General features: G+C 50.8%; 3 protein-coding genes and 4 non-coding genes across 7 annotated transcripts; 3 read left to right on the top strand and 4 right to left on the bottom strand.

Annotated features, from left to right (window-relative positions):
- Positions 1–218: 218 nt before the first annotated feature.
- Positions 219–2,403, top strand: MRPL58 (mitochondrial ribosomal protein L58). The gene is made up of 6 exons (XM_036394880.1): positions 219–391; positions 720–756; positions 871–930; positions 1,540–1,622; positions 1,723–1,892; positions 2,168–2,403. Exons 1-6 carry the CDS (start codon positions 227–229, stop codon positions 2,250–2,252), a joined length of 600 nt encoding a protein of 199 aa, XP_036250773.1. The 5' UTR covers positions 219–226; the 3' UTR covers positions 2,253–2,403.
- Positions 2,404–3,036: 633 nt separating this feature from the next.
- TRNAR-UCU (transfer RNA arginine (anticodon UCU)) lies at positions 3,037–3,109 on the top strand. The gene has a single exon. It is a non-coding gene; the product is annotated as a tRNA-Arg (tRNA).
- Positions 3,110–4,082: 973 nt separating this feature from the next.
- Positions 4,083–4,155, bottom strand: TRNAR-CCU (transfer RNA arginine (anticodon CCU)). Its single transcript has one exon. It is a non-coding gene; the product is annotated as a tRNA-Arg (tRNA).
- A 2,455-nt stretch (positions 4,156–6,610) lies between these two features.
- Positions 6,611–6,683, bottom strand: TRNAR-CCU (transfer RNA arginine (anticodon CCU)). Its single transcript has one exon. It is a non-coding gene; the product is annotated as a tRNA-Arg (tRNA).
- Positions 6,684–6,917: 234 nt separating this feature from the next.
- Positions 6,918–6,990, bottom strand: TRNAR-UCG (transfer RNA arginine (anticodon UCG)). The gene has a single exon. It is a non-coding gene; the product is annotated as a tRNA-Arg (tRNA).
- Positions 6,991–12,829: 5,839 nt separating this feature from the next.
- ATP5PD (ATP synthase peripheral stalk subunit d) lies at positions 12,830–15,439 on the bottom strand. The gene is made up of 6 exons (XM_036394421.2): positions 15,345–15,439; positions 14,769–14,898; positions 14,131–14,227; positions 13,595–13,666; positions 13,215–13,277; positions 12,830–13,097 (listed from the first exon to the last, which is right to left on the bottom strand). Exons 2-6 carry the CDS (start codon positions 14,888–14,890, stop codon positions 12,966–12,968), a joined length of 486 nt encoding a protein of 161 aa, XP_036250314.1. The 5' UTR covers positions 14,891–14,898; positions 15,345–15,439; the 3' UTR covers positions 12,830–12,965.
- Positions 15,440–15,484: 45 nt separating this feature from the next.
- KCTD2 (potassium channel tetramerization domain containing 2) lies at positions 15,485–24,612 on the top strand. The gene is made up of 6 exons (XM_036394419.2): positions 15,485–15,763; positions 17,130–17,238; positions 17,805–17,896; positions 18,580–18,675; positions 20,432–20,557; positions 21,270–24,612. The coding sequence occupies exons 1-6, from the start codon at positions 15,500–15,502 to the stop codon at positions 21,297–21,299; spliced, it is 717 nt and encodes a 238-aa protein (XP_036250312.1). The 5' UTR covers positions 15,485–15,499; the 3' UTR covers positions 21,300–24,612.
- The last annotated feature ends 239 nt before the right edge of the window (positions 24,613–24,851 follow it).

Raw genomic sequence — 24,851 nt, 5'->3', positions numbered from 1 at the left:
GCCCCACAGGCTCCAGGTGCCCCCAGGACACCCAACATGCAGACCCCTCCCCGCCCCACAGACCGCCGGCACGGACACCACACGCTCAAGCTCCATCCCCACAGCCCCAAAAGAGCCCTTCACCCCCCTAAATCCCGCCCTTGCTCCCTCCGCCCCGCCCCGGAACGCGGCGTGCGGCCGCCGTTTCCGAGGGGACGCCTGGCGGGAGAGCACCGCGGCGGCCAACATGGCGGCGCACACGCTGCGGGTCCTGTGTCGGCCGCGGCCGGGGCTGGCGCTGCTGTGCGCCCGGTTCTCGCAGCGGCCCGCCGCCGGCACCGAGTACCGGAGCTCCCACAGCCTGGACAAGCTGTACCCTCCGCGACAGGACGGAACCGCCGCCCGCACGACGGTCAGAGGGGCGGGGAGAAAGAGGAAGACGGCGTCTGGGCGGGGTTTCGTTGTTGATTGACAGCGGAGAGGTTTCTTTCATGGTGTGGGCGGGGTCTTAGCAAGGGGCGGTGCCAACGTTGTGGGCGGGGTCAGGGTGAGGGGCGGGGCTTTTAGCGCTGCCGGGGCGTTGGTGGAAGCGTGGCGGAGTGGGCGGGGCCGCCGGTGGTGGGCGGGGCCGGTCCCGGGCTGTGTCCCCGGTCGGGCGGGGCCGGCTGAGGGGCCGTGGGGGTCCCGGGATTCCCCAGACCCCCGGGGCCCCCCGACACCGCCCCCGATGTCTCTTCCAGGAGGAGCTGCAGCCAGCCGCCCTCGACATTCCCATGGGTGAGGCCCCCCCGCCCCGCACACCCGTGCCGGGAGCCGAGCAGACCCCCGAGCACCGAGTCCGTGCTCCCGGCTCGGCCCCGTCCCGGCTCAGCCCCTGCCCCTCTCTTCCAGCTCGCCTGACCGTGTCCTACAGCCGGAGCAGCGGCCCCGGCGGGCAGAACGTTAATAAAGGTGAGGAACAGCTTCTCCCTTGGAAAAATCACCATTTTCGGTTGTTTTTCTGTACCATGTGGCAAAATATTGAGAAGTTGAAGTTAAACAGCATCTTCGTGCTGTTGGACACTTATTTTTCATTGTCATCACCTGCATTTTCCCACAACTTCTGAGTCTTCAGAGTGCTGGAGACCATTAATAGTACGTTTGATGCTCCTAGGAACACTTGCAGGGATCATTCCCGCTACAGATGCCACAGGGGACACCACCTCTATCCACAGATCAAATATAACAGAGCCAACTGGATTCTGAGAGTTCAATCTGCAATAAATTCTCAGCTTAATTCAAATAAACTTAAAATACTGCCTGTTCTGCCATCAAAAATGAGGCAGGCACTGGCTGGCAATAAATTCTCTGGTGTCTAGAAAGGCAAATACCACGACAGGTACAAGTTTGTCTTGTAGAGTGGTGTGTAAAAATACAGCAAGAAAAGAATGGTGACCTTTCAGGAAATTCATCATGGAATCATCCCATGTTGAAAGCCAGCAGAGATCAGGCTGAATTGCCTCATAGATCTGAGGAAGGCAGGCTGTGACATGGAAACAAAGACCCTGTTTTTCCTCCCAGTGAATTCCAAGGCAGAGGTTCGGTTCCACCTGGCATCGGCCGACTGGATTCCCGAAGCTGTGAGACAAAAAATGGCTCTGATGGTACCAACCCTCCCCTTCCATGGTTTCAATGTCTCAGTGTCAGAACGTGGCAGTTCCAACCAAGTTTCAGTGCTCACATCACGTTTTCCCATCTCTTCAGCACAGGAATAAGATAAACCGGGCTGGTGAGTTGATTGTGACCTCGGAGGAGAGTCGCTACCAGATGAGGAATCTGGCAATTTGTCTGGAGAAAATCCGGGCCATGGTCACAGAGGCGATCAAGAAACCCAGGGCAGTGTCTAAGGAGACAACACAGAAACTCATAGAGAGGTATCTTCATTAAAATGCTCTTTATTTGGGTTCAGGCTATCATGTTACACAATTTAGTTTGCAGCATTTTTAAACAATTTTGGTCATACTCCTTTTAATTTCCTTTTTTAAGGAGTATCACTGATCCATTAGATTTTAACTGCTTAGATTTTAACAGTCCCAGAACAGGGACTGTTTTTTTCTATCTGAGGATGTTTGTTGGTTCATTAGATCTCAAAAGTCGAATATTTAAGTGCTTTCTTTGTACACTGAGGGATCTTTTGATTTTATTTTAGGGTGGAAAAAATGAACCGTGAACGGCTACGACAGAAAAAAATACACTCAACTATAAAACAGAGCAGGAAGGCAGATTTCGACTGAGAACAGCAGAGATCCAAGGCCTTGGCATTCCATCTTCCTAAAGAAGTGGTGTTGGCAGCTGTTAATGATGCTAAACTCATGAGCTGGATTGAATAAAAATAGCCTGAAAGTGTAAATAAACATATTTAATATCTTCTTTTGTAGCCAGTGATATGCTGTGATGGCTTGTGAATAATTTTTCAGAATAACTATTCATATTTGAAAGGAACTAAAACTTCTGATTTTTGTCAGCCATTCATTTTTTTTAATGTTCTTTGTGTTCTTCAAGCAGCCTTTGCTCCATCAGAGCACCCTCTTCTGCTGAACACAAAGCTACTCTAGATTTTTGGGGAAAGAAAGGGAAGAGTAAAAGCAGTCTCAACAACACATGTAAGTAGAAAATAGAATCTTAAAGCATTAAGTTTGGAAAAGACCTCAAGGATCATCAAGTCCATCCCTTAGAGTATCCTCTGTTTCTTTCATTCTGTTTCCTTCCTTTCATCTTTACTCCTTTTGTTGATTTTTGTCTAACCAAACAAAGCACATAATTTAGTTAAACTAAAGCCACATCAGAAATTTGGCAGAAATCTCAACAGTAGGAGACAGAACCCACCCTGTGAGTGCTGGAGGCTTCTGGCCTTTGAGGTGGGACACCAAAATCCTGTGGATGAATCCTCCAGGTGTGTTAGTGAACCCTGTTTGAGGAGAATGAAGCTCTGCGCTGTGATGTGTTCACCATTGCTAGGTGGGATTACTTGTGAGGCTCAAAGAAATCAAAATTACCCCTTTTTTCCTGTTTGGCTGGGCCCCAGTGGCCTAATGGATAAGGCACTGGCCTTCTAAGTCAGGGATTGTGGGTTCGAGTCCCACCTGGGGTGGGGAGGAGAGGTGGATCTGTTTTAGTATAAACCCCAAATAAGAGAGGGAAGTCATCCCTAAGCTTAATTTAGAGCACACAGAGGTATCACAGCTCTGCTGCCTCACGTTTGGAAGTGGAGCTTTGAGCTCCCCCTGACAGAATATTTCCATCTGCAAAAACAGCATTCAAAGCCGTGGTCCACCCCAAAATGGAATGGTGGGGGGATGCAGAGGCGCTCCAATGCATCCTGACATGCCAGAAATGCTTGCCCTGGCCTCTGCACTCCTGCTCAGCAGCAGGACCATTTCACACTTCACCTCATCTCACATTTTCCCCCACCTCAAGCTTTTCTGCAAGGAATCACTGAATCATTCAGGGTGGAAAGAACCTCTAAGATTTATCAAATCAAATCCAGTACTGCCATGTTCACCATCAAACCATGTCCCCAAATACCACATCCACACACGGTTTGAACACTTCCAGAGATGGTGGATCCCCTTCTTCCCTGCCAGCACACCTCTCACAGGTGCTGGTGTCTGAAGCTCCGTGCTGTGCCCTGCCCTTTACAAACACGGGGATGTCACTGCCTCCGATGTTTTTGTGACACAGAACGTCCTCCCACCATCACCATGCAGGACAGCACCAGCCTCAGCCGAGGAGACCTTGCAGCCAGGATCACCCGCTGCTCGGGGCTCCTTTCCCTCCGATTTGAAGAACGTTGGCACAAGCAAAGGCGTAAAGCCCCGGACGAGCACGTGTCAGCGGGGCTTGGAGGAGCTGGGAATTTCAGGGATTAAAAACAGATTCGGAGGTTATGGCTGGTTTAACACCACGAAAAACGCCAGCGTGTGGGCAGGAGGGGTGCGACGGAAAGCAGGCTGCGGGAAGGGCGCCTCGCGTTCCCGCCGCGGGGAACCGAAGGATGCGGAGCTTCCGCGGGACAGCGCGGCCCCGCAGCGGATCCTGGGGACTCTCCCGGCAGCGAAAATAGTCACCCCAGATGGGACTCGAACCCACAATCCCTGGCTTAGGAGGCCAGTGCCTTATCCATTAGGCCACTGGGGCTACACACGAGCCGTCTTTAGGTGCCGTCACTTAACTCTCTGCTGGCCAGGCGGGCGTGCGGCTGCCGTGGATGGGGACGGGGAGGTCTTGTCCGGGATTTCCGGGACCACCCCGGTCCGAACAGTCCCCAGAGCGAGGCCCCGCGCCCCGCTCCCCGCCCCCTCCATCTCCCACACGTCCCGGCGCAGCTCAGAAACGCCACCGCGAGGTGGAGATGTGGGAGAGGGATGAGATCCCCGCGCAGCCCCCTCGGCTCCCCGGGAGCTGGAGGGACCGGTTTGGGGGGCAGTGAAGCCCCGAACTGGCCCCGGGCGCCCCGGATGCAGCGCGGGGGGCCGGGCGCGGGGCAGCTGCCGTGGCCAAGTGGACAAAGCGCTGGTTTCTGTAAGAGATTGATCACAGGGTTCGAGTCACAGTTGCGGAGTCCCACTTTGCGGTAACAGAGCTTCAAATTCCTGCACTTCGGCTGGATCACACGGCGCCCCGCACACAGAAAGGTGGGCAGTGCGTTGATATACTCCACCAAAACACAGCAAACTAAAACCTCACCCGAGCCCTCCAATACCTCTCCTAGCAGTACGAGAAAATCCAGCCTACGTTGTCTCAGCCCTTTCATTTTCCCAAGAACCGGCCCCAGCTGGACTTTGATCACCTCACCGCTCGTCCCAAGCCCCGGTACACCCTCCCCAGAATGCTACCTCGCCGTGGGGTATAAATTCCCCCTCACTGGCAGAATCCACGGGGGAAGTCTCACCTTAAATCAACCGGATCTGCCTCTATTACAGGCACATTTTCTGGAATTTTAGCCAGCTGAATCCCCACGCCGGCGAGCCGCGCAAAAACCCCCGCCAGGAAATTGAATGTGTCGAGTACTTCCCGTGGCCTTAAACCACCCACGAAGGGACGGACTCGAACCCTCAATCTTCTGATCCCGAAGTCAGACGCCTTATCCATTAGGCCACGTGGTCACCCACTGTGAAATCCCTCCCAGTGTCACGTGCTGGGGGCTCCCCGGGTGCCCCCCAGCACCCCCTGGGTATCCCCCATATTCACCCCGGGACATCCCACACTCTCCATCCCTCCTGGAAGTGTGGCTGGCTTTCCCGACCCAACCCCCGTGATGGAGGCCCCCCCTCCTCTGGGACACCGTGTGCCACTAGGTCACTGTCACTGTAGATGTGACTGTCACAGTGTCACTGTGCCACCAGTGACAGGCACCACTACAGCAGAACAGTATAACAATACTGGAAAGAACACCACGGGCCTCATTAACCCCCTCTTTGTTCTCCTCCTGCTGCAGCCACTCTCCCCAAAACCTGCATTTCTCATCTAACCCCAAAAGAAGTTTCCCGAAGTCCACCCCAAGAAGGTATTTTAATTGGTGGTCCAGTACCCAGGGCTTGGGTAGGTTCATTGCTTTCCAGGCAGCAGAGCCTCCCACACCTAAGAGAGAAAAACAACTTAAAAAGAAACTTCACTTTGTGTTTTACTGGTGTGGCATTACCCTGACCACAGCTGCCTTTAATATCCATTAACTCCACAGGAAAAGACCCTCCAGGTAGATTTTTAACGCCACGAATCTGAGAGAGCATTATCCCAAAGGCACTTACGGGGAGGACTTTGGTCCCAGGGCAGCACAGCCAAACGCTGTGACCCCCCTGACCAGCCCCTCATGCAGACATGGTTTCTGGTGGAGTGGTGGAGTAAAGATTCCCAATATCCCAGCTCATCCTGCTCTGTGAAGAGGTTCCCCACACAAGGTGCACATGAACCAGCATCAATGGGCTTTTTGTTGGGGCTCGGGTGCAGCTGATTATACAGGAAGGAGAGAAAAATGCAGCTGAAATTCTCTGAAAACAAGGGAAAATGCAGCTGAAATTCAAGAAAAACCCAGCTCTGCCCAGACAAAGGTAATTAAACAACTGCAACTGCTCTGCTTTGGTGCCTTCTGGGACACCTTGAAGGATGTCCATGACCTGGCCAGAGCCATCCTTTCACTAATCCTTCCACAAATCAGCCTTTCATTAACACCTCTCCTCTCATCCTCAGGCCCCAAAGCAAAGCTGGTTATCCCCTTGATCACAGTCTCACCTGAGCTCTGGGACCACACAACTTATTGCACAAAACATCCACCTTTGCACCCAAGCCTGGGGCAGTTTGTAGCAGCTCTGTGTTGTTTCCCTTTTCTGTGAAATCTAAACAGGGGTCACTGGCTGGGAGCAGACAGTCACATCATCCCATCAACAGCGGTTCTTGGCCCATGGAGAGAGCCTGGAGCTGCCACGGGGACTTCGCTGTCCCAAAACGCATCATGGACCTCCCCGACCTCCGGATGAGGAATGTCTTCCACCAAGCAGCAGCCAGCGGCGGCAGAAGGAGGAGGAGGAGACGCGGCGGCGCCGAAATGGGGAGAAAGAGCATGGAAATGGGGCTAGCAGAGGCAAAACGAAAGGCTCACCCCAGGTGGGACTCGAACCCACAATCCCTGGCTTAGGAGGCCAGTGCCTTATCCATTAGGCCACTGGGGCTGCGCAGGGCGCGCGCCCCGGCCCGCGGGAACGGCCCCGACCCCGCGCTGAGGGGGCGGCCCGGGGACCCCTCGGGCCGGGCCGCGGGAACTGCGGGGCCGGGACGAGGCCGCTCCGGCAGCGCCGCCACCCACCGCGACCTCGCGTGTTCCCTCCGCCCCCCGAGGGGCAGAGATGCGAGGGGAGCAACGGGAGAAAGATGATTAAAAGTAGGGGGGCGGGGGGAAAAAAAGCCGACCACGAAGGGACTCGAACCCTCAATCTTCTGATCCGAAGTCAGACGCCTTATCCATTAGGCCACGCGGTCGTTGTAGCGAGGACCCCGCTGATGCTACCGAGCCCTGGCATCGCCCCCACGCCCCTCCCGGTCACCGCCGGAGCCCCGGGCAGAGACCGCGCCGGGACATGGCGCCAGGGGATACACCGGGGCCGCGGGGGACACGGGCATGCGTGGGGGACAGGGGGCATGGCAATGGGACATGGGAGTCCGTGGGGGACAGGGGGGGATGGCAGGGGACACGGCTGGGGAGGGACCATCCGCTGCCATGGGGAATTCTGCTGCCGGAGGGGGAAATCAAGTGCGGGAATTGCTGACTGCAGTTGTTGCCCTGGAGCCATTCACAGGATCACAGAATCATGGAATATCCTGGGTTGGAAGGGACCCACAAGGATCACTGGGATGACAGCAGAAAAAAAAGGTAGAAATGGAGAGGAGGGCCGCAGAGGAACACACAGACACATAAAAAAACCCAGAAGTCTCTGAGCCTTTCATCGAAACTGTGAGGACTCAGAAAAGAATATAAGGAGCATGGGAGATCAGCAAGGAGGCAGAAGCAGAAAATCCATGGGCGCATGGAGGGCTCAGCGGGAAATGACACAGTGTGGTCTGCTGGGAAGCAGGACGGGGCTCAAAGGAGAGCAGCCTCCCCCACAGCCCTCAGTCATACAAGCACTAATTCCTGATCCTTTTCACTGGGGTTGCAGCAAATTCTCAGCCCTGTAAATGAGACTAAATCTGCTACTGAGTAGCTCTGGCTCTTTGCCTTTTCTTTGTGGGGATGGGCCCTTTCTTTTCCTCTCCCTCAAATTGTTGGATTCTTTTTTTTTTTTATGACCTTATTTTTCCTTGACCACAACTAAAGGCTACTCCCAAGAGCCAGTTGAGTGCATCAAACCATTAGCAAATTCTTCCTCATAACAGATAAAATGTGTTTACAAAAATCCATCCCTCATTAATAAATATCAAATCAACTTCCACATAACAAATGACGTGTCCTGGACCAGTTCATAAGACTCACAGTACCACTCTCCTCCTTATTTGGAAGCAGGAGATGATGCAGGGAGTTTTTGTAGCCATCCTCACCTTTTCTCTTGGGACAGGTAAGTGCAAGGGGGATTGAAAACCTTCGAGGAATTCTGTTCTCATCTGTGTGAGAAGGGATTTTTGTTTGTTAACAATGTTTTTCACATCCACAGCTCCACACCCTTTCTTCTTTGATGCATCCTTACAGGTTGCCTGATGTTTTTGTGTTTCAAGTGGAATTTTCTTTCCAGCAGGGGCTGCTCCAAAGTACCTCTGCACCTACTATGATGTTGTTGACTACCTGAACATCTCCTCTCATGACAAGCTGCACACGTACATCCTGCCCAAGATAAACCTGAAGGAGCCTGTGGAAGTGAAGGTGGATTTCTTTCTGGTGTCAATTCTCTCTGTGGTAAGGACCCAAAATGAGTTTTTACAACAGGAAACTGGGCTATTACTAGGCCAGGGTTTGAGTCTTCTGACAGCAAGGCCACAGGGGTGAGAATCAGCCCCTTCCACTTCAGATTTCTGCTGTTGGAAAGCACTTTTGGAAGATCCGGACTATTTTCTCCCACTCCTTCCAGAAGTCACGTCCTGACAAGCAGCCTGCTTAGCAGGAGGCTCCAAACACCATGCAGTGCCTGAACTGGGCAGTGCATTTGCAGGACACTGCCATGGAAATGTTAACAATAATCTATTATTTTTCCTAACCATTGAACTGTGTGCTCCCACTCTTCAGCCGTAGGATCAAGAGCCATGAGCTCTCTTCCCAAGCCCCATTATTGCAGTCTGTGCTCAGGGAAGAGCTTCTGCATTGGATACGTCTAAGACAATCAGCTAAATATCTTTGTTTCTCCAGGTGGAAAAGCTCCAGACAGTCAGTTTTTACTTCGTCCTGAACCTGGTAGGTCCCTCAAGAGCGTTTCTCTCCTGATGCCCAACACAAAGTCTGATGCCCAGCCCAGAGCTCATCTCTCTCCTGCAACTTCTTCCTTCAGGAATGGCAGAACCCTTTTGCAACCTGGGACCCCCGGGATTTCTGTAACATCTCTGAAGTTGTTCTGCCCATGGATACGTATTGGTCACCCCCCATCTTCATCTTAGAGCGGTACGTTCCCCTTTCATTTTTATCCACTGGCTTCACAGAAATACAAAGGATGCAAACTGTTGGTTGTATTATAGGAAATGTGATAAACTCAGATGGCTAAAAGTTGTTCCCTTGAGCTCTCTGTAACCGAGAGCCTCCTAATTTAGATTAATGGTGACCACAGTTTATACAAAGCACTTAGTGGCTCTGTAATACTGTAACAGCTCCTGAAATTTCCCATCTGGGCTGCAGCTAAAACCGAGGGAGCAGCAGAAACCAGCACTGCTGTGGAATAAAGTGACCTTTAGTAGTGTGTGGAAATATACAGGGCAGAGCACTGAGGGTCTGACAGAGGGATGGGTACCTCCACCAGCTCTCCAGAGGGAGAGAGGAGTGGGAGGCAGAGCTAGGAATGAGCCCCTGCCCTGGTGAGGGCAGGAAGCAGAGGACAGAGAGGTAGGAGATGCTCAGGAGATGCAGAGCTACAGCAAAACTTGATCCCAAAGGGCTTAGGAACCCATCTCCCAGACCTGGTTTCCTCTCTTCCTGTGCATCCCATGGCTGGGTGATGGCTCAGAGCCCCCAACAGGGTGCTGACATCCTGGTTTTATGGGACTGAGGCACAGCAGCATCTCAGGCTCAGTTACTTTCCCTGTCTGTTCCCTCCAGAGTGAACGGGCAGAACCCAGAGCTGAATTACATGGTCCTCATGCACAACGGCACCTTCAACTCCACCCGGCCCTACCAGGTCACCCTGACGTGCAGTTTGGTGATCTTCAAGTTCCCCTTCGACACCCAGATGTGCAACTTGAGCATAGCTTCATTCCTCTACCCAGGTACAGCTGCAGGCTGAGCTTGACCGCCCCTGGGCTGAATTTGGAGGAGGACTAGATGAAATGGGTCCTGGTAACTCCTGGGCTCCTGAGCAGCACCTCATGCTCACAGCAGGGTTGAGGTCATATGAGACCAGGGAAAATGAGTTAAAATGCTGCCATTCTGTCCTGGCACATTTCCCAGAAACATCTCTGGAACAATCCAGATGTTCTGTGGCAAGCCCCTCCCAGGACTGGTTTCTACAAACCATGAGCCCCAAGACCAGGAGGCTTCCTGCAAAACTGCTACTTGTTCACATAGAATTTTGCAGGACTGATCTTTAAACACACCTGAAAGCCACAGAAATGGGAGGAAATTAATAATAGAATCCTAAGGTTGGAAAAGATTTCCAAGGGCATCAAATGCAACCATTAAAAGGACAGTTCCAGGGATTCAAACTGCAGTTAGAGTTCATCCCTACAGGGAGGGCTGAAATATAAGCAGAGGTGACACAAAATCTCCCCAGTCCCATCCACAAAGGACAACTGCCCTAATTCAACAGATGTTTCCCCTCTGATCCACATTTTCAGAGGTCCAGTGAAGCCTCTTCACAGAGACCTTTTTAATTTCTCCCTCATGGGCTGAGAAACCCAAGCAGTGCATGAAACCTTCCCCCTTCCTGTCTGCATACACCCTCAGTTGGGTGGGAAAGGGAGAGGAATAACTGACCTTTAACAAATTCCTAAATTCTTCAACTTCCCTTCTCCCTCTGCCTCCTGCCCAAGCAGTAACAGACTTTGTCATGAAGACGAGACGGACACCAGCTGAGATCGTAAGAGACAGCAAGAGCTTAATCCTAACTGATGGAGAATGGAAGTTTACCAACGTGAGCATCATTGAATTCACGGAAATGATGGGTGACAAAGGATTTTCTGTGGTCACCTATGTGGTATGGCAGCACTTCCATATTATATTGCACTGATTTGGCACCAAAAAACCCCCAGTATAAAACATGACAATTTTTTACATTAGGGGACCAGCATTTGTCAACACATTGAGTCATCTGCTCATCAAATTTTGCTCATCTTCCTTAACAGATTTCCATGGATAGACGACCCACTCTCTACATTCTGAACTTGATCCTCCCAACGTGTGCCCTGTACTTGCTGGACATGGCTGTGTTGTTTGGTCCTAGCTCTCTCGAGGAGAAAATCAACTTCCAGATTGCCATCATCCTCGGCAGCTCCATGCTGGCTGTGATTCTCAACAACAGCCTCCCAACTTCCTCCAACAAACCACCCATCATAGGTACCCACCTTGATCAAATAAACCCCGATTTTCACCCAGCTCTAAGGGAGGTTTTTGGGTGTTGATAAACACATTCATGAACACTGAAGTCATGAACAGCTAAGCTTGATTAGCTTGCTGGAGTTAGGCTTTCCCTGTTCCCCACCAGGCAATGGAATGTAAGAAAATGCCAATTCTCCAGAGCTTTCACTGTTTTCCTGTTGCTCTGCAGTGGTGTTTTTCCTGGGCACCTTCCTGCTCATGATCATGGCTGTGTTAGACACCTTCTTCCTGTTGTACCAGCAGCGCAAATCCGGGCGCTTGGACAAGGTCCTCGGGAGCTTCCAGCAAGGTAAAACAGCCCATAACACCTCTAACAGAGGAGGTTTGGGGCATTTTCCTGCATGTTGGGTCGAGCCAGGGTGGGTCTCCTCAGGGACAAACTGTGCCCCAGGCAGTGTGAGCCCTGGTGGCCCCACAGTGCTGACACTGCCCTTTCCTCCTGCAGACCCACATGAGCTGCCCAAGGCACCCCCAGACAATCTGGCCAAGGGGGGTCCCCAGCTGCTGCACCCTCCCAAGAAGGCCCAGGGACAAGGGCAGCCTACCAAGCGCCTCTGGCAGCTGCAGGAGCTGGATCAGTTTCTTCCAGTTCTGGAGAAGGTGCTTCTCTTCAGCCACCTCTCCCTGTCCCTGTTCTTTTTTACTGTGATTTTTGTAAAATGGAGCAGCTGAAGATCAGCTCTGCCCAGTGCCATCTCAGTTGTTCTCTACTGTGTTGCTTCTGACCCCCTGCTGTAATTTGTTCCTGGTCAATTCAAAGAGCTGCAGTTCAGTTGCCTGAATAAAATAAAATTAAATTAAAATCCAAAGCCACAGGACCCAAGATCTGCATGTGTAGTGCTTTGTACTCTGGTTCAGTAGAACTACAGATGTTCTGTAAGTATTCTGTGAGCTACTAAGTTATTTGAATAAAATAGTTGTAAAATCTGGGGATAACACCTTCATTCTACCTATCTGTAATCTGACCTCCAACATGACCAAAAAGAAAAGGAGCTGATTGCCTTCTCTTAGATGAGAGAAGGCAATCAGCCATCTTGATTAAACACCTTCCATCTTGAGAGGAGGTGTTTAAGAATTCCACCTCACCTTATTAAATAAAACAGTGCAAGTCTTTACTATTGTTTCTGTGAGTTCCAGTGAGATCAGCACCATTCAGAAATCTAGGGCAAAGAGAAAAGGAGCACCATGATTAAGTGTTTTTAAAAAATACTAAACAAGTAATTTTTTATGTGCATCTCAACACACCACCACTCCTTCACCTCCTTTTGGAAATGGCTTTTCCTAAACAATCACAATCGGCCCAGAAAACAGCCCCAGACCTGTGTCTGTAGAAATCCTGAGATGCTCCAGACACACACAAACCACTGCCAAATACACTCCAGTATCTCAAAGGGCTACACACGTTCAACTTCTGAGCAAGTGTCTGCCTTCAAGGACAGGAGAACTCCATCCCCTGCCCCTCGGGGTTACAGAGAGGGATAGGAGGTTTATTTGCATTTCATAGGGTTCAGTTTGATCAGCAGGACAGGGAACTTGGTCCTGCTACCAAAACAAGCTCATAGGTAGAAAACACAAAATCCAGAAAAAGTGGAATGTTTGCAAGTTACTGTATTGCTCCACGTTACTCAGAACTCATATCTAAGATCTAAGCTACAGACAGAGAAAGTTCTTTATTTATAAGATCATGGAGTCTGAGAGTCATTAAACTGCTCCCTGAACTGCTCCCAGTTTACAGATCAGCAATTGGCTTGTGGGGCCAGTATGGATATTTCTGCTTGTTCAGTTTGGTTTCAGGGAAGGCTTCACTCAAGTCTTCAAACGTCATCTGTTCAAAGGGAATCATGTTCTTGAGCTTCTGGAGCTGTGGAACAGGGGACAGACAATCACAAGTCAGTGGTCAGCAGGAAGGAGCAAAGCACACCCAGGAGAGCAAGGGGTGTGTTCCAGAGAATGTTCCCTAAGCAAGGTCCAGCCTCACCTCCTGCTCGTACTGGGCGATGCGGGCTTTGGAAGCCTCGATGTACTCAGCAGTGCTCTTGGCCTGAGGAGAGCAGAGGACATGGGCACAGTGGTTATGATAAACACACTGCCCCAGAGTGAACCTGCACACACACACCCAGGCTTTCAGTTGGGATTAAAATCCATCACTGGGTAACTGATGGAATCTCCAGCAGACCCCAAACAGCCAAACCCTGCCCTGTGCAGGGATCCCTTGCTCAGAAAGCCAGGCACGTGTGTGAAGGGCAGAGCTGTGCCCTGCCTGTGCAGGGGCACATCCAGAACATCCCCTCCCTCTCACCCCTTCCCACCCCCACAGAAGGCAGGGACAGCCCCAGCAGTAGGGAATGGCTCACTTACAGCTTCCTTCTCCTGGGCATCAATCTTGGCAGTTTGTGTATCCACTGGCTCTGGAACCTTTAGTGCATTGAACTGTAAATTTAAAGACAAATATTTTTAAGGTTTGTTTGACTGAAACATCGAGGTCACCTTCCCTAGCAGCAGGGGAGCATTCCCTCCTGTCTTTTGCTCACAACATGTACATTAATGAGCTAAAAAGGGATCAGTGCAGCTGTCCCCTGTCCCTCCCAAGCAGCACTTGCTCACCCAGGAGCTTCCAGACATCTCCTCTGTCCTTCCCACCACTCCCAGGACACACAACACCACCCATTCCCCACAGCACTGGAAGGAAGCTGGAAGGTCCCACACCACAGACTGACAGAATTACTGCCCCCACACAAAGCTTCCAGACCCATCTGAGCTCAGTGGGTGCCTCCAGTCTTAGGAGGCAAATTTCCATAGTGACACAACCAAGCTCCTCTGCTGATCCTGATGTTTTCCTCTCAGTGCCCCAGTTAAACTCCAAAGAGCAATACCCAGCTGGCAAGGAGACTGACCTTATTCTGGAACTCATCCACCATTCCAGCCTTGGCAACATTAGCTTTGTAGAAAGCCCAGTCAATGGCCGGGGGCTTCTCTGGCAGCGCAGCCAACCTGAAAGGATGGAGCACAGCAGACATGAGCAGCAGCCTGAGCACCAGCACAGCCTGCTGTGCTCAGTTTAGCTGCTCTCAAGTTTGAAACAAGCCATTTCTGCAAATCCCTGTGCCCTTGGAACAGGCTCCTCTGGACAGCCAGGCAGAGCTCAGCCTGCAGCTTCACTCAGCCCCTCTGGGTGCAGCCCGTAAGGAAGGATGAGGCTGTTTCACAACACTGAGCCAGAGGCAATCAGCAGAACTCCCTGCAACAGCCAGCACTTGTATCAGGCAGAGGATGCTAAAGGATTTGAGAACCACAAATGAATTTGTAGAGCATTTGCAGTGACAAAGCTCGTGCCAAAGCAAGGTGCGCTCACAGAACTGCAGCTACGGGTTTACTCTGGGGAAGATTAACTAAAGGTGATTTGCCAAAAAAAGCCACCAGCTGCCTCAAGGTGACCCGCTTTAATACCTACGAGGCCACTCCTGCGGGACCACAGAAGGACAGACAGCAGCACTCACAGCGGCTGTCGGGCGAGGGCTGAGCGGGCACTCACCGGGCCGTCAGCGCATCGTTGCGGGTCTTCAGCGCGTTGAACATGGCTCGCTGGCTCGGCGGCACTCGCTCGGCGAAGGCCGCCCAGTCCACAGCCTTAAGGGCAGCCCTGCGTCCCGCCATGGCTCCGCCTGGCCCGGGAGACACCGGTGGGTCACAGCGCGGCGGGGACCGCGGAGCGGGGCTGGGGCCGCGGCTCCGGTCGGGAACGCGGCACCGAGGGGCGGGATGGGGCGGGACACGGGGGACGGGGACACGAGAGGGGTCGGGTCACGGAACGGGACGGGGACACTGGGGATCGGGGCATGGAGAGAGTGCGGGCACTGGGGATCGGGGCACGAAGAGAAGGCGGGCACTGGGGATCGGGGCACGAAGAGAAGGCAGACACTGGCAGATCGGGGCACAGGGATCGGGACACAGGGGTCGCTCCTGAGCCCCGCCGCGACCTCACGCTGGCCCCCGTCCGCTCCCACCAGCCTCCCAACACCGAGCACGTCCCCAGCCTGCCCTGTCCCCCATGCTTCCCCTGTCCCCCAGCCCCAGGACTCCAGATCCCCCTCCCCGGCCCCGCTCTCACCTTCACTGACCGACACTCTCGTCCCCGCCGCCGGAAGTACCGCCCCCTCGGCTCCCGTCGCCCAATCAGAACGCGGGTTCACCAGAAGTCATCATCCCCGGAAGCGGCGCGGGCCGGAAGCGGCGATGGCGGCGGGCGGGCGCTGAGGTTCCGCCATGGCCGAGGGGCCGCCGAGGGGCCGCACGCCCAGCCCAGGCCCCGGGGGGGCGCCGGGGCCGCCCAGCCCCCGCGTGGCCGGAGCGGCGGCGGGGGCCGCTGGGGCGCTGTCCCCGCCCGCCGCCGCCGCCGCCTCCAAGTGGGTGCGGCTGAACGTGGGCGGCACGTACTTCGTGAGCACCCGGCAGACGCTGTGCCGGGAGCCCAAGTCCTTCCTGTGCCGTCTGTGCTGCCAGGACGGACCCGAGCTCGGCTCCGACAAGGTGAGGCCGCGGCGGGGCCGGGTCCCCTACCCCGGATCAGCCCCTCCCCGAGTCGCCGCGGCAGTCGCTGTCACCGGGGTGCCCAGAGCTGTCCCACGGCCTGCCGCTGTCCCCGAGCCTCCCGTACGGCCCCGGGCCCGGGATGTGCCTGGGCCGATGTGCCACGGTTTGGGGGCACGTCACTCTGACACATCATCGGCTTGTCCCTCGTGTCGCACGGCCAGGGAGGGGGCGGCATCCCCAGGAACGGGACGTGGCTCTGCCCTCGCGCCTGTGACACCCAGATGATGCCGCAGGTTCTGATCCTTCCACCTCCCGTGGACTGCGCTCAAGGAGCAGCCCACATTCCCCGGTGGTTACAGCGGGGAAGGAAGGAAACTCCTAGAAACAGGAATGTTACAATTTCTCACCCTGAGTATATTTGCTGTTGGTTTGGCTTTTAATATATTTCCCTTCACTCTCATGAAAGATGATGGTGCACATTCCTTGCATGGCTGGACAGTTTTGAAGTCACTGCAGTTTGTTGTAAGGATTTTACAAACAATTATTCTTGCAATTGCAGATTTTCAACAGGATCAGATGCACAAGGTGTTGTAAATGTGTTGTGAGTGGGTCAGCCAGAATTAGTCGAGTCTGTTGCTGCACCATTCAGAGTTTAATCACAGGATAAATCCTGGTTATGATTGAAATATCAGTCAGCAGCATCAGTGAGGAGAGGAGAGATTTCAGAGTGGGTTTGCACAGTTTCTTATTGCTTTAGAGTAGATTGGCAGGAGAAACAATGCTTTAAAGTCCTTAAGAGAAGGATGTGAGAGTTCTGCAGAGGGCTTGGCAATGCTTCAAAGCTGCTCAAGAGATGCTTTTGGCTGTCAGTTGTTGGTTATTTAATGCCAGTAGTTGTTGTATTGCTGGACACATGACAGGAGCATTGCAATGTGTGTTTGCAGTAGTGGAAAGGGAAAAAAAAAGAACTGTTTTGGCTGTCAGGTGCCCTTAGCTAGAACTGGAGATCCCATCTTCCTCCAGAGCCTCCTAGTTAAACTAGTTTGGAGAACAGGCTTAGCCAAAACAGAAGTGCCACGTTTTGGTTCTTACTGCAGTGAAAAAGCCCTCCTAATTCCAGCATTCTTCTCCAGGTCCATAAACTGTGTACAAGTGCTTCATGTAAGGCACCTGCCAGCATTGCTGGGGCTGCAATGTTCATAGATCAGACACTGAAAAAGAAAAATGGTTTAAATGTAGCACATTTATACACCTCCCACAGGCAAATGAATCCAGGTTCTCAAAGAGAAACTGTTGCATTTATTGTGTTAGATTGAACTTCTTATTTCCTGGCACCACTGAGCCGTGCCTGTTTTGCTGTCAGGATGAGACCGGGGCCTATCTCATTGACAGAGACCCCACGTACTTCGGGCCGATACTGAACTACCTCCGGCACGGGAAGCTCATCATCAACAAGGAGCTCGCAGAGGAAGGTAAGAGAAAAACACAGGGGAGGCTGGAAGTGCTGTTTGACAGCACATCCAGAGCCTTCACCATCAACTGTGTGAGAGTGTGAGCAAGTTTCCCAGGAGTGCTGTTACTACTGTTAATTGCTCATTAGCAGGGATTAAGTCATCAGATTCTGTGTCTTCCTAAGAGCAGAGGCTGCAGTTCACAGCACACCCTGTCACTCTTCTGAGCCCAAGGTCTGGTACAGCCCATCTGCCCCTCACAGACCATGGTTCTGCCCAAACAGGCAGCTCTGAGGGCTTTCCCTTGATGGGGCTGGGTGAAGAAATAGACATTGTACCATGAGATCTCTGATAATCCCAGGGAAAGGGGAATAATCTTTCTTAAAGATCCTCTTAAGTCACAAAAGGAGGTGACAGCTAGTCAGGCATTTTCTCCTAGCCTGAGAGCAGGAGGTGGGTGGCACATTTGGGATTCTGAGATCTGGGCTAGATTTGGAGTCAGCAGCAGGTTTGAATCCTTGTGACAGAATCATCTTCATTCTATCCTGTGCAAAGTAACAGAATCTGTGCTTTGGGTTCCTCATCAGGGGTGCTGGAAGAGGCTGAGTTTTACAACATCGCGTCCCTGGTGCGGCTGGTGAAGGAGCGGATACGGGACAACGAGAACAGAACCTCTCAAGTAATGCACTCCTGGGTTATGGAGTCAGTTCTGTGCCTCAGGAGGACAGACATGGCTGCAGCCCTTGCAGTAGCACTTCTTTGGTTCAGCAGTAACAGGGGAATAAATGCTGTTAGGTGGATGCAGGGCATGGCGAGCAAAGAGTCCTCAGTGTGGCTTTATAAAGCACAGACCACTGAGTCATCTCAGCCCTGTAGGGAAAGGCAAGGGACATTTACGGGAGAGGGGCCAGGAGCAGACATGGGTGGTTATAAAGGAAAACATACTGCTTTGGCAAAGAACAGCTCAAACTCTTCCTTCTCTAAAGCATTTCTTCCCTTTGTCTCTCTGTGACATGTTTCCCATTGATGCTCAGCTGATATCAGCACATGCAGTAGATTCAATTTCAGAAATGTTTTCAAAAAGCAGCAAATGGCTTTGAAAGCTAAAGAAGTTTTGCTTTCACTGTAGCTTAGATACCTAGAAAGCTTTTAAGAGAAGCGTGCCAGGCATAGGGTTCTGTTTTGGAATCAGTGGGATAAAAAAGCCTTTAGAAAGCCTGTGGGGCTCTGACTTCCTAAGATGAGAGCAGGAGCAGCTTATTAATTTTCTAGTGTGATACTAGTAATTATATCATGCTAATTTTCTAGCATGATACTAGTAAAGCAATTACTAAACCCCAGGCATTGTTCTGTGTGCTCCAGGGACCTGTGAAACACGTGTACAGAGTGCTGCAGTGCCAAGAGGAAGAGCTCACACAGATGGTGTCCACCATGTCCGACGGATGGAAATTTGAACAGGTACCATTACCAAAGAATGGCAGAATTCCTTTGAAAACTGGATGTGGAATAAGTAGAGTTGCCTGTTGAGTTGCTTTTCACACTGCTCTGCTCTTCTGAATAAGCAGCCTGACCTGAGCAGCAATCCACTTGTGTCCAGTTACTGACAGGGGAGAGTAGAAGTCACTCGAGCTGCCAGAGAGATTTCATTTTCTCTCAGGGCTTCTTGTCTCCTTGTCAAATCTCAGAGCAGTTCTTCCCTTCTCCTGCATTTCATCACATACACCAGGCCACAGTATAACAGTTCTATCCAGGAAAATTACCAGAGCCATGAAAAAACACAGCACAAGTTTCTTGGAACCTCAAAGCCACAACTGCTGCATTTGCTAAAGAGGCTCTGAGTGACAGGAGAACTTTCTGCAGATGTCTTTGCAGTGCAGCTGGTTCCAGGGCTGTCACTGCAGTTGCACATAGCATTGGTTCCACGTTTGGTTTCTGGAATTAAACACAGTTCTCTTATATCTGGGGAGGGAGAACTGGAGCCAGCTGGCCTGTGTGTTATGTTATATTAAGAAACTACATAATAGGGTCTGTGGATTTACAGCAGTGTCTTCCCATTTAGTCCAGCTTCAGAACAGGTGGATGCTGTGGGAAGCATGCTGACATGAAGTGAGGCAGAGGATTAGGAACAGCACTTCCCATCAGTTGTTCCTTTGGATCTGTTCTTTAATGCCTGAAAACTATCTCAGAGTGGAGAGGCAGCCAAAAACCTGCCCCTGTAAGGAAACAGTGAAATCTTGTGACCAAGAACCACTCATTGCTCGATGAAAATGCAGTTCTCCAACACACAGGTTTTGCTGTCCAGCAGTTTACAGAATCTGCCTTTCACACATCCATATCTACACCCCCAAAACCTTGAGGCTATAGGCAGTGCCTTTCATGGGAACCTGCACCCTTAGATCTTTCCTAATCTTCCTTTTCAAATATATAATCTATAAATATGGATCTGGCTCTTCCAAAATCTATTTGGACGTGGGAGTTATGGTGCATGCTGCACATTAAAGTTTCCTGGACATACACAGTTGATAAGAGTCACAATGCTTTCTTCAGATGACTTGGATTTATTTTCTGGAAAGCAGAACTGAGTTGCAAATGACAAATTAGCTCTGTACTCCAGGATGTCCTTTTAATGTAATAATGATGAATGAGACAGATGGGATTTCTTGGATTGAGTCCAGATCCCCTCAACACAAAGTAATAGAATATAATCCTGTTTACACAGATACCAGACTCCATTTTGGCAGCATCCACATAAAGGACAGTGTCTGTTTGCCACATGTCCCCAGTTAATCCAACATCTGCCTGGGGTAAAGAAGTCCCATTTCCACATCAGTCACAATGCAGTTGAGAGCTGAGTTCAGCAAGGACCAGACAATTTGCAATACCTGCCCACGTCTGAGTGAACTGGATATTATGTATTGCACAATCTGTTTTCCCTTTTCCACCCCCAGAAACTGGGCAATGTTCTGCTGTGTTCAGCATTAGTTTCAATCTGGAATTCCTTCCCGGGGCTCCAGGTGCCACTAGAGGGCTGTGGAGCTCCAGGTGCCACTAGAGGGCTGTGGAGCTCGGATGCGTCCTTGCCTTACACACACACACAGGAGGCTGCAGGGGACACATCATCCAGAACAGATCTGGGACAGTCCTCTCTCACAGCAACTGCAGGAATAAAATCAAGGCTTACTGATCGTTACCTTGGCTGTCTCCTGTTGCACAGCTGATCAGCATTGGATCTTCCTATAACTATGGAAACGAAGACCAGGCAGAATTCCTCTGTGTTGTGTCCAGGGAGCTCAACAATTCTACCAATGGCATTGTCAAGGAGCCAAGTGAGAAGGCCAAGGTAAGGCACCTGCTCAGATGTATCAATTTGAATTCCCCTAGAAAGAAAAACCTTTCCTGCACCAAGCTGCAGCAGTAGTTCTGTGGATCAGCTTTCCATTGCCTTCTCTATCCCCTCTTGGAAGATTTCATGATTTACTGTAGGACAAGAGCTAAGGCTCTTTGTGAACTTCAAATTAAGATCAAAATACTGAAGGAAAGAATAACTTGAAGAGGGAGAATAAAGTAGCCAGGACCTTTGAGGTTAGGTTTTGTGGTTGAAGCATGTTGCAGGGAGAAACAAGATTTTTCTTCTCTTTCAACCCTCCCCATCCCTGGAAGTGTTCAAGGCCAGGTTGGATGGGGCTCTGAGCAGCCTGGTCTAGTGGAAGGTGTCCTTGCCCATGGCAGAGAACAAGATGAGCTTTAAGGTCCCTAGGTCCCTTCCTAACCATTCTATGAATTTTTTTTTTTTTTTTTTTTTTTTTTTTTTTTTTTTCAGAATTAAGACAGAAGGGAACATCTTTACCTCCTGGCAAGCAGCTGAGCAGGATTTCTAGAGAAGGGGCCCACTTACCCTTAACCAGCCTGTCATTTGTTTTGGTGGCATAAAAGCCTGCAAGCTGCTCTCACATTAGTTCATGTTTCCTTTCTCTGCAAAACCCAAGGACTGAACAGGAACTTGTGCATTTAAACTTGTCTGAGGTTTTCACAGAAGGTCTCTTCTGTTTCAGATTCTTCAGGAGCGAGGATCCCGGATGTAATTCAAGTGTCCACTCCATTAAACTCCCAGATGTCACAGGGCAGTCCAGCTGGGCAGAGCATCTCTCCACAGAGCAACCCAGCCCTTGTACAAAAACCAAGCTAATGCAAAGCAAAGCCAAGCCTGTCCTGCCAATGGCAAATAATTCTGGTCATAACCAAAGGCTTTTCTCTTACCCTGGAAACCAAGAAAGGAAAAGACTCTTCCAGTTGGACAGTCCTTTCCACAAGTATTTGTTTTATTTACTTGGCCAGCGCTGTATTGAATTTTTCCGACAATGGCTGGGCCGGATTCCCAGTCAGAGCCTTTGTGAAGGTTGCTCAGGTCCTCAGGCCCTTGTAATCAATCCCACCTTCCACAGGCTGCTGTGGGTGGGAAGGTCGATATTTGAGCTGTGCCATTGCTTGCACCCAGGTCTGCCACCAAAAAAGTGCAGGGACCTTGCAGTGCTCCCCCTTCTCCCCCAAATCTGAAGAACAGGGCTTTAAAAGGAGGAACAAAACAACCACTCCTAAAAAACCCACACAAACTTTTCTATCCTTGCTTTGTATCTGTTCCTTGTTCAATTCCTAAGAGCTGAGTTTAGATCTGAGGGGAGGGGAGTTGTGTATCCATCTGACACAGGTCTCATTGGTAACACTATTCCACATGGGCTCCTGGTATTTTCCAAAGCCCATCACTTTGTATGCATAAACAAAGAGACCCGTGTTCACCCAAAATAGTGATAGAGTGATAATCCCATCCTTTACACTTCTCCACAGAGGAAGAGTGGTGACATCTTCCCTCCCCAGTACCCTGCCATGGCCATATCTTAGTCTAGTGCAAAGTCATAAGGTTTAGGGACTTGCTGCTGCCAAGTTCAGCTTTGCCTTGTTTGTCTCCAGCAGTGTGGGCTCTGTCTCCTTCCCTCTCACCAGGGAGGGCTTCAGGCAGAATTTCTTTCGTACTGTACCAAGCAGGCAGGTTTGTCTGACCCCACGAGATCCCAGATTTACACACAGTGATTTACCTGCAGCCCCCTCATGTCCCCACCTTTAAGAGATCACCTCAAATTACAGAGGGACATCACAGAGCTGGGGTGGGGGGGTTTGGTGAAAAGTTGCCAAACTATTGTAATGTTTCTTGTCCAAAGTGATGTGTCAACTTTTGTGACTTTTCTTTCCTTTTTTTTTTTTTTTTTTTGGAATGCCTTGGATGGATGTGCAAAATGTTCGTTTGTGCCTCTCTTGAATTCTTATCTTAGCCAAACTGCAGTCACTGGTTCCCCTCTATTACTCTGTGCCATCCCTAACCAAGGGCATGTCCCTCCTAGTCTGGTAAATGGAATTTCATAGGAATTTGCTGCATGTTTTTCCCCTTTCATCCTGGCTTTGTTCTTTGTAGCCTGAGTGTCCTGGCACTTGGGTCATTTTCAGTCCCAAACTGACATTACAGCAAAGCTTAGGAGATGCTGGAATTCAGACATAGACAAGCTCAGAGCAGATGTTTCTCAATAAGCTACCAGAAAATTCCTCACCTGGACTGAGGGGTTGGGCTCCTTTCTGGAGGGCTTCAGCTACCCATGTTCTCCTGAAAGTTTTGGCACAGAATTAGGCAGGTTTTCCATCTTTACCACTTGTTGCTGAGAGGGTCCTACCAACAGTCCAACAACCAGTTCAGCGACCAAGATATGCAGCAAAGACACTTGAGTGGCACCACTGTGCTCTGCCTCTCTCCAGTCCTTCTGCATGTCCTCTTGCCTGTCCTCCATCCTGCTTTGCCAGTGTACCTCCTCCAGTGGAGCCCTTGCCTCATTCTCAAGACAGACCGCTTAATTGTCTGTGCTAGATTAGTCGTGGTAACAACAGACTGTGCCAAATGTCTTTGAATTCACATTGTGTCAGTGACAGGCTGTTGAATCACAGCTGGCTTTCCATCACACTGAAAAAACCCAGCTCTGCTTCCCTCCATCTGCCCTGTTTATAACATGGTGAGCTGGTGTTGGTGTGATCAGATTACACACCTTGGCTGGGCCTGAACAACACTGTGATGTGTACAGATCTCCCTCCTCTGTCCCTATGCTGTAGCCTCAGCCACTGTCTGTGCTCATAGCTAAGAAATCAAGCACATGTATGCAAGTTAGCAGCCTGAAAAGCCCTTTGACACTCATTTGTCTTATTGCCCTTCCTCAGAGGAGGGAGTTTTTGGGAACTGGTCAAGAAATACCAAACTAAAGGCAACAGGAACTGGTCAGGCTGTGTTTGCTACCTTGATGCCAGCTGAGCACGTTGTTAAACCATGGAGCTCAAAGCAACACTGGCTGCAGAGGGAGACTTTCTGTCCAGTACAGCTCCAGTAGACAAGAATAACAAACACTTCCCTGGCTGCTTTGTGTCACATGTGGTGAAGCCCAGGGAGGGTTGCCTGATGCAGTGCTGCCATCGCTCTCCCTCTGAGCCACAGAGAGCCTAAAAGTGACCATTAGCAGGTGAATGGCACAGCTGCTTAACTGATGAGCACAAGAAAGATCCAAGTTGCATCTTGGTTTTCCCTTTCATGCTGCATTTGGCAGTGAGAAGGTGCCAGGGGACCATGGACTCTTTGAGTTCCATCGCAGGGTCTGTTGAATTTCAGCAGAACAAATTTATGGTACAAAACCAATCATTGGTACTGGATGCTCAAGTTTTTGGGTGATGTTTAGGTCCAGGCATGAAGTCCATCCAGAGCAGGTACATTCCAAGTGAAGGATTTCTCCTTCCCTGACTCTGCTAAGTCACCTTTACCCTGAGACAGGGCAGGTCTCAGCATTATGCACCAGTTGCATCCCTTCTGTGCTCAAACAGGGTTTTTCCTTCCATTGCCTTTCACTCAGTCACAACTATATCAAAATTAGTGCTGAATTAGGATGAAATTTGTCCCATTCACTCTAAAAAAAATGTAGCATGTTGTGGTGAGTAGAGTAGGAGAGCAGGGGTAGATCTACTGGCTGTCCAAGAGCGCTTATGCCTCTTGGGAAGGTTCACTTTAAAGCATTAATCCTGGGAATGGAGTGTATGACACTTGTTTTTTTTAAAACTTTCCCAGTGGCCTAAATTGTTCCATTATGGCAAGACTGGAAATAACCTCTTGAAGTGTCTTTGTTTCTGCACATTTTTAAAAACTGATTTTTCTCAGGGGTGACTGAGTGGGCTGAGGCGAAGGGGGCCTGGTTGGCTGCGGGGCAGGGCTGGAGTAGCCGAGCCCTGGGCTCCTACCCGGAGGTTTTGTACAGTTTGTCACGTGTCAGTGCCCTTTGCTACTGTTTCTCTTTGTTTATTAAATGTGTTTGAATAACAGTTGAGATGCTGTGAATTTTTTTTTTTCCAATAAAGATTCTGAAATGGGTTTGAAAAGTTTGAAGGGCAGTCTGCAGCCTGCTGCTTTGCCTGCAGCACACAGATACTGCATTATGGGGGGAAAATAGAAGATTGGGCACTTGCTTCTGGCTTCACTTCTAACAATCATTTGCCAAAAGGAGAATCTGGAGTCCTCCTAGGCTGCTTTCAGGGATAAAGGTACACCTGAAGCTTGTTTC

Source organism: Molothrus ater, chromosome 19 (genome assembly GCF_012460135.2).
Source record: "Molothrus ater isolate BHLD 08-10-18 breed brown headed cowbird chromosome 19, BPBGC_Mater_1.1, whole genome shotgun sequence".
NCBI classification, from domain to species: Eukaryota; Metazoa; Chordata; class Aves; order Passeriformes; family Icteridae; genus Molothrus; species Molothrus ater.
The sequence above is the reverse complement of the archived record's forward strand: the minus strand, read 5'-3'. Positions and strand labels throughout refer to the sequence as shown.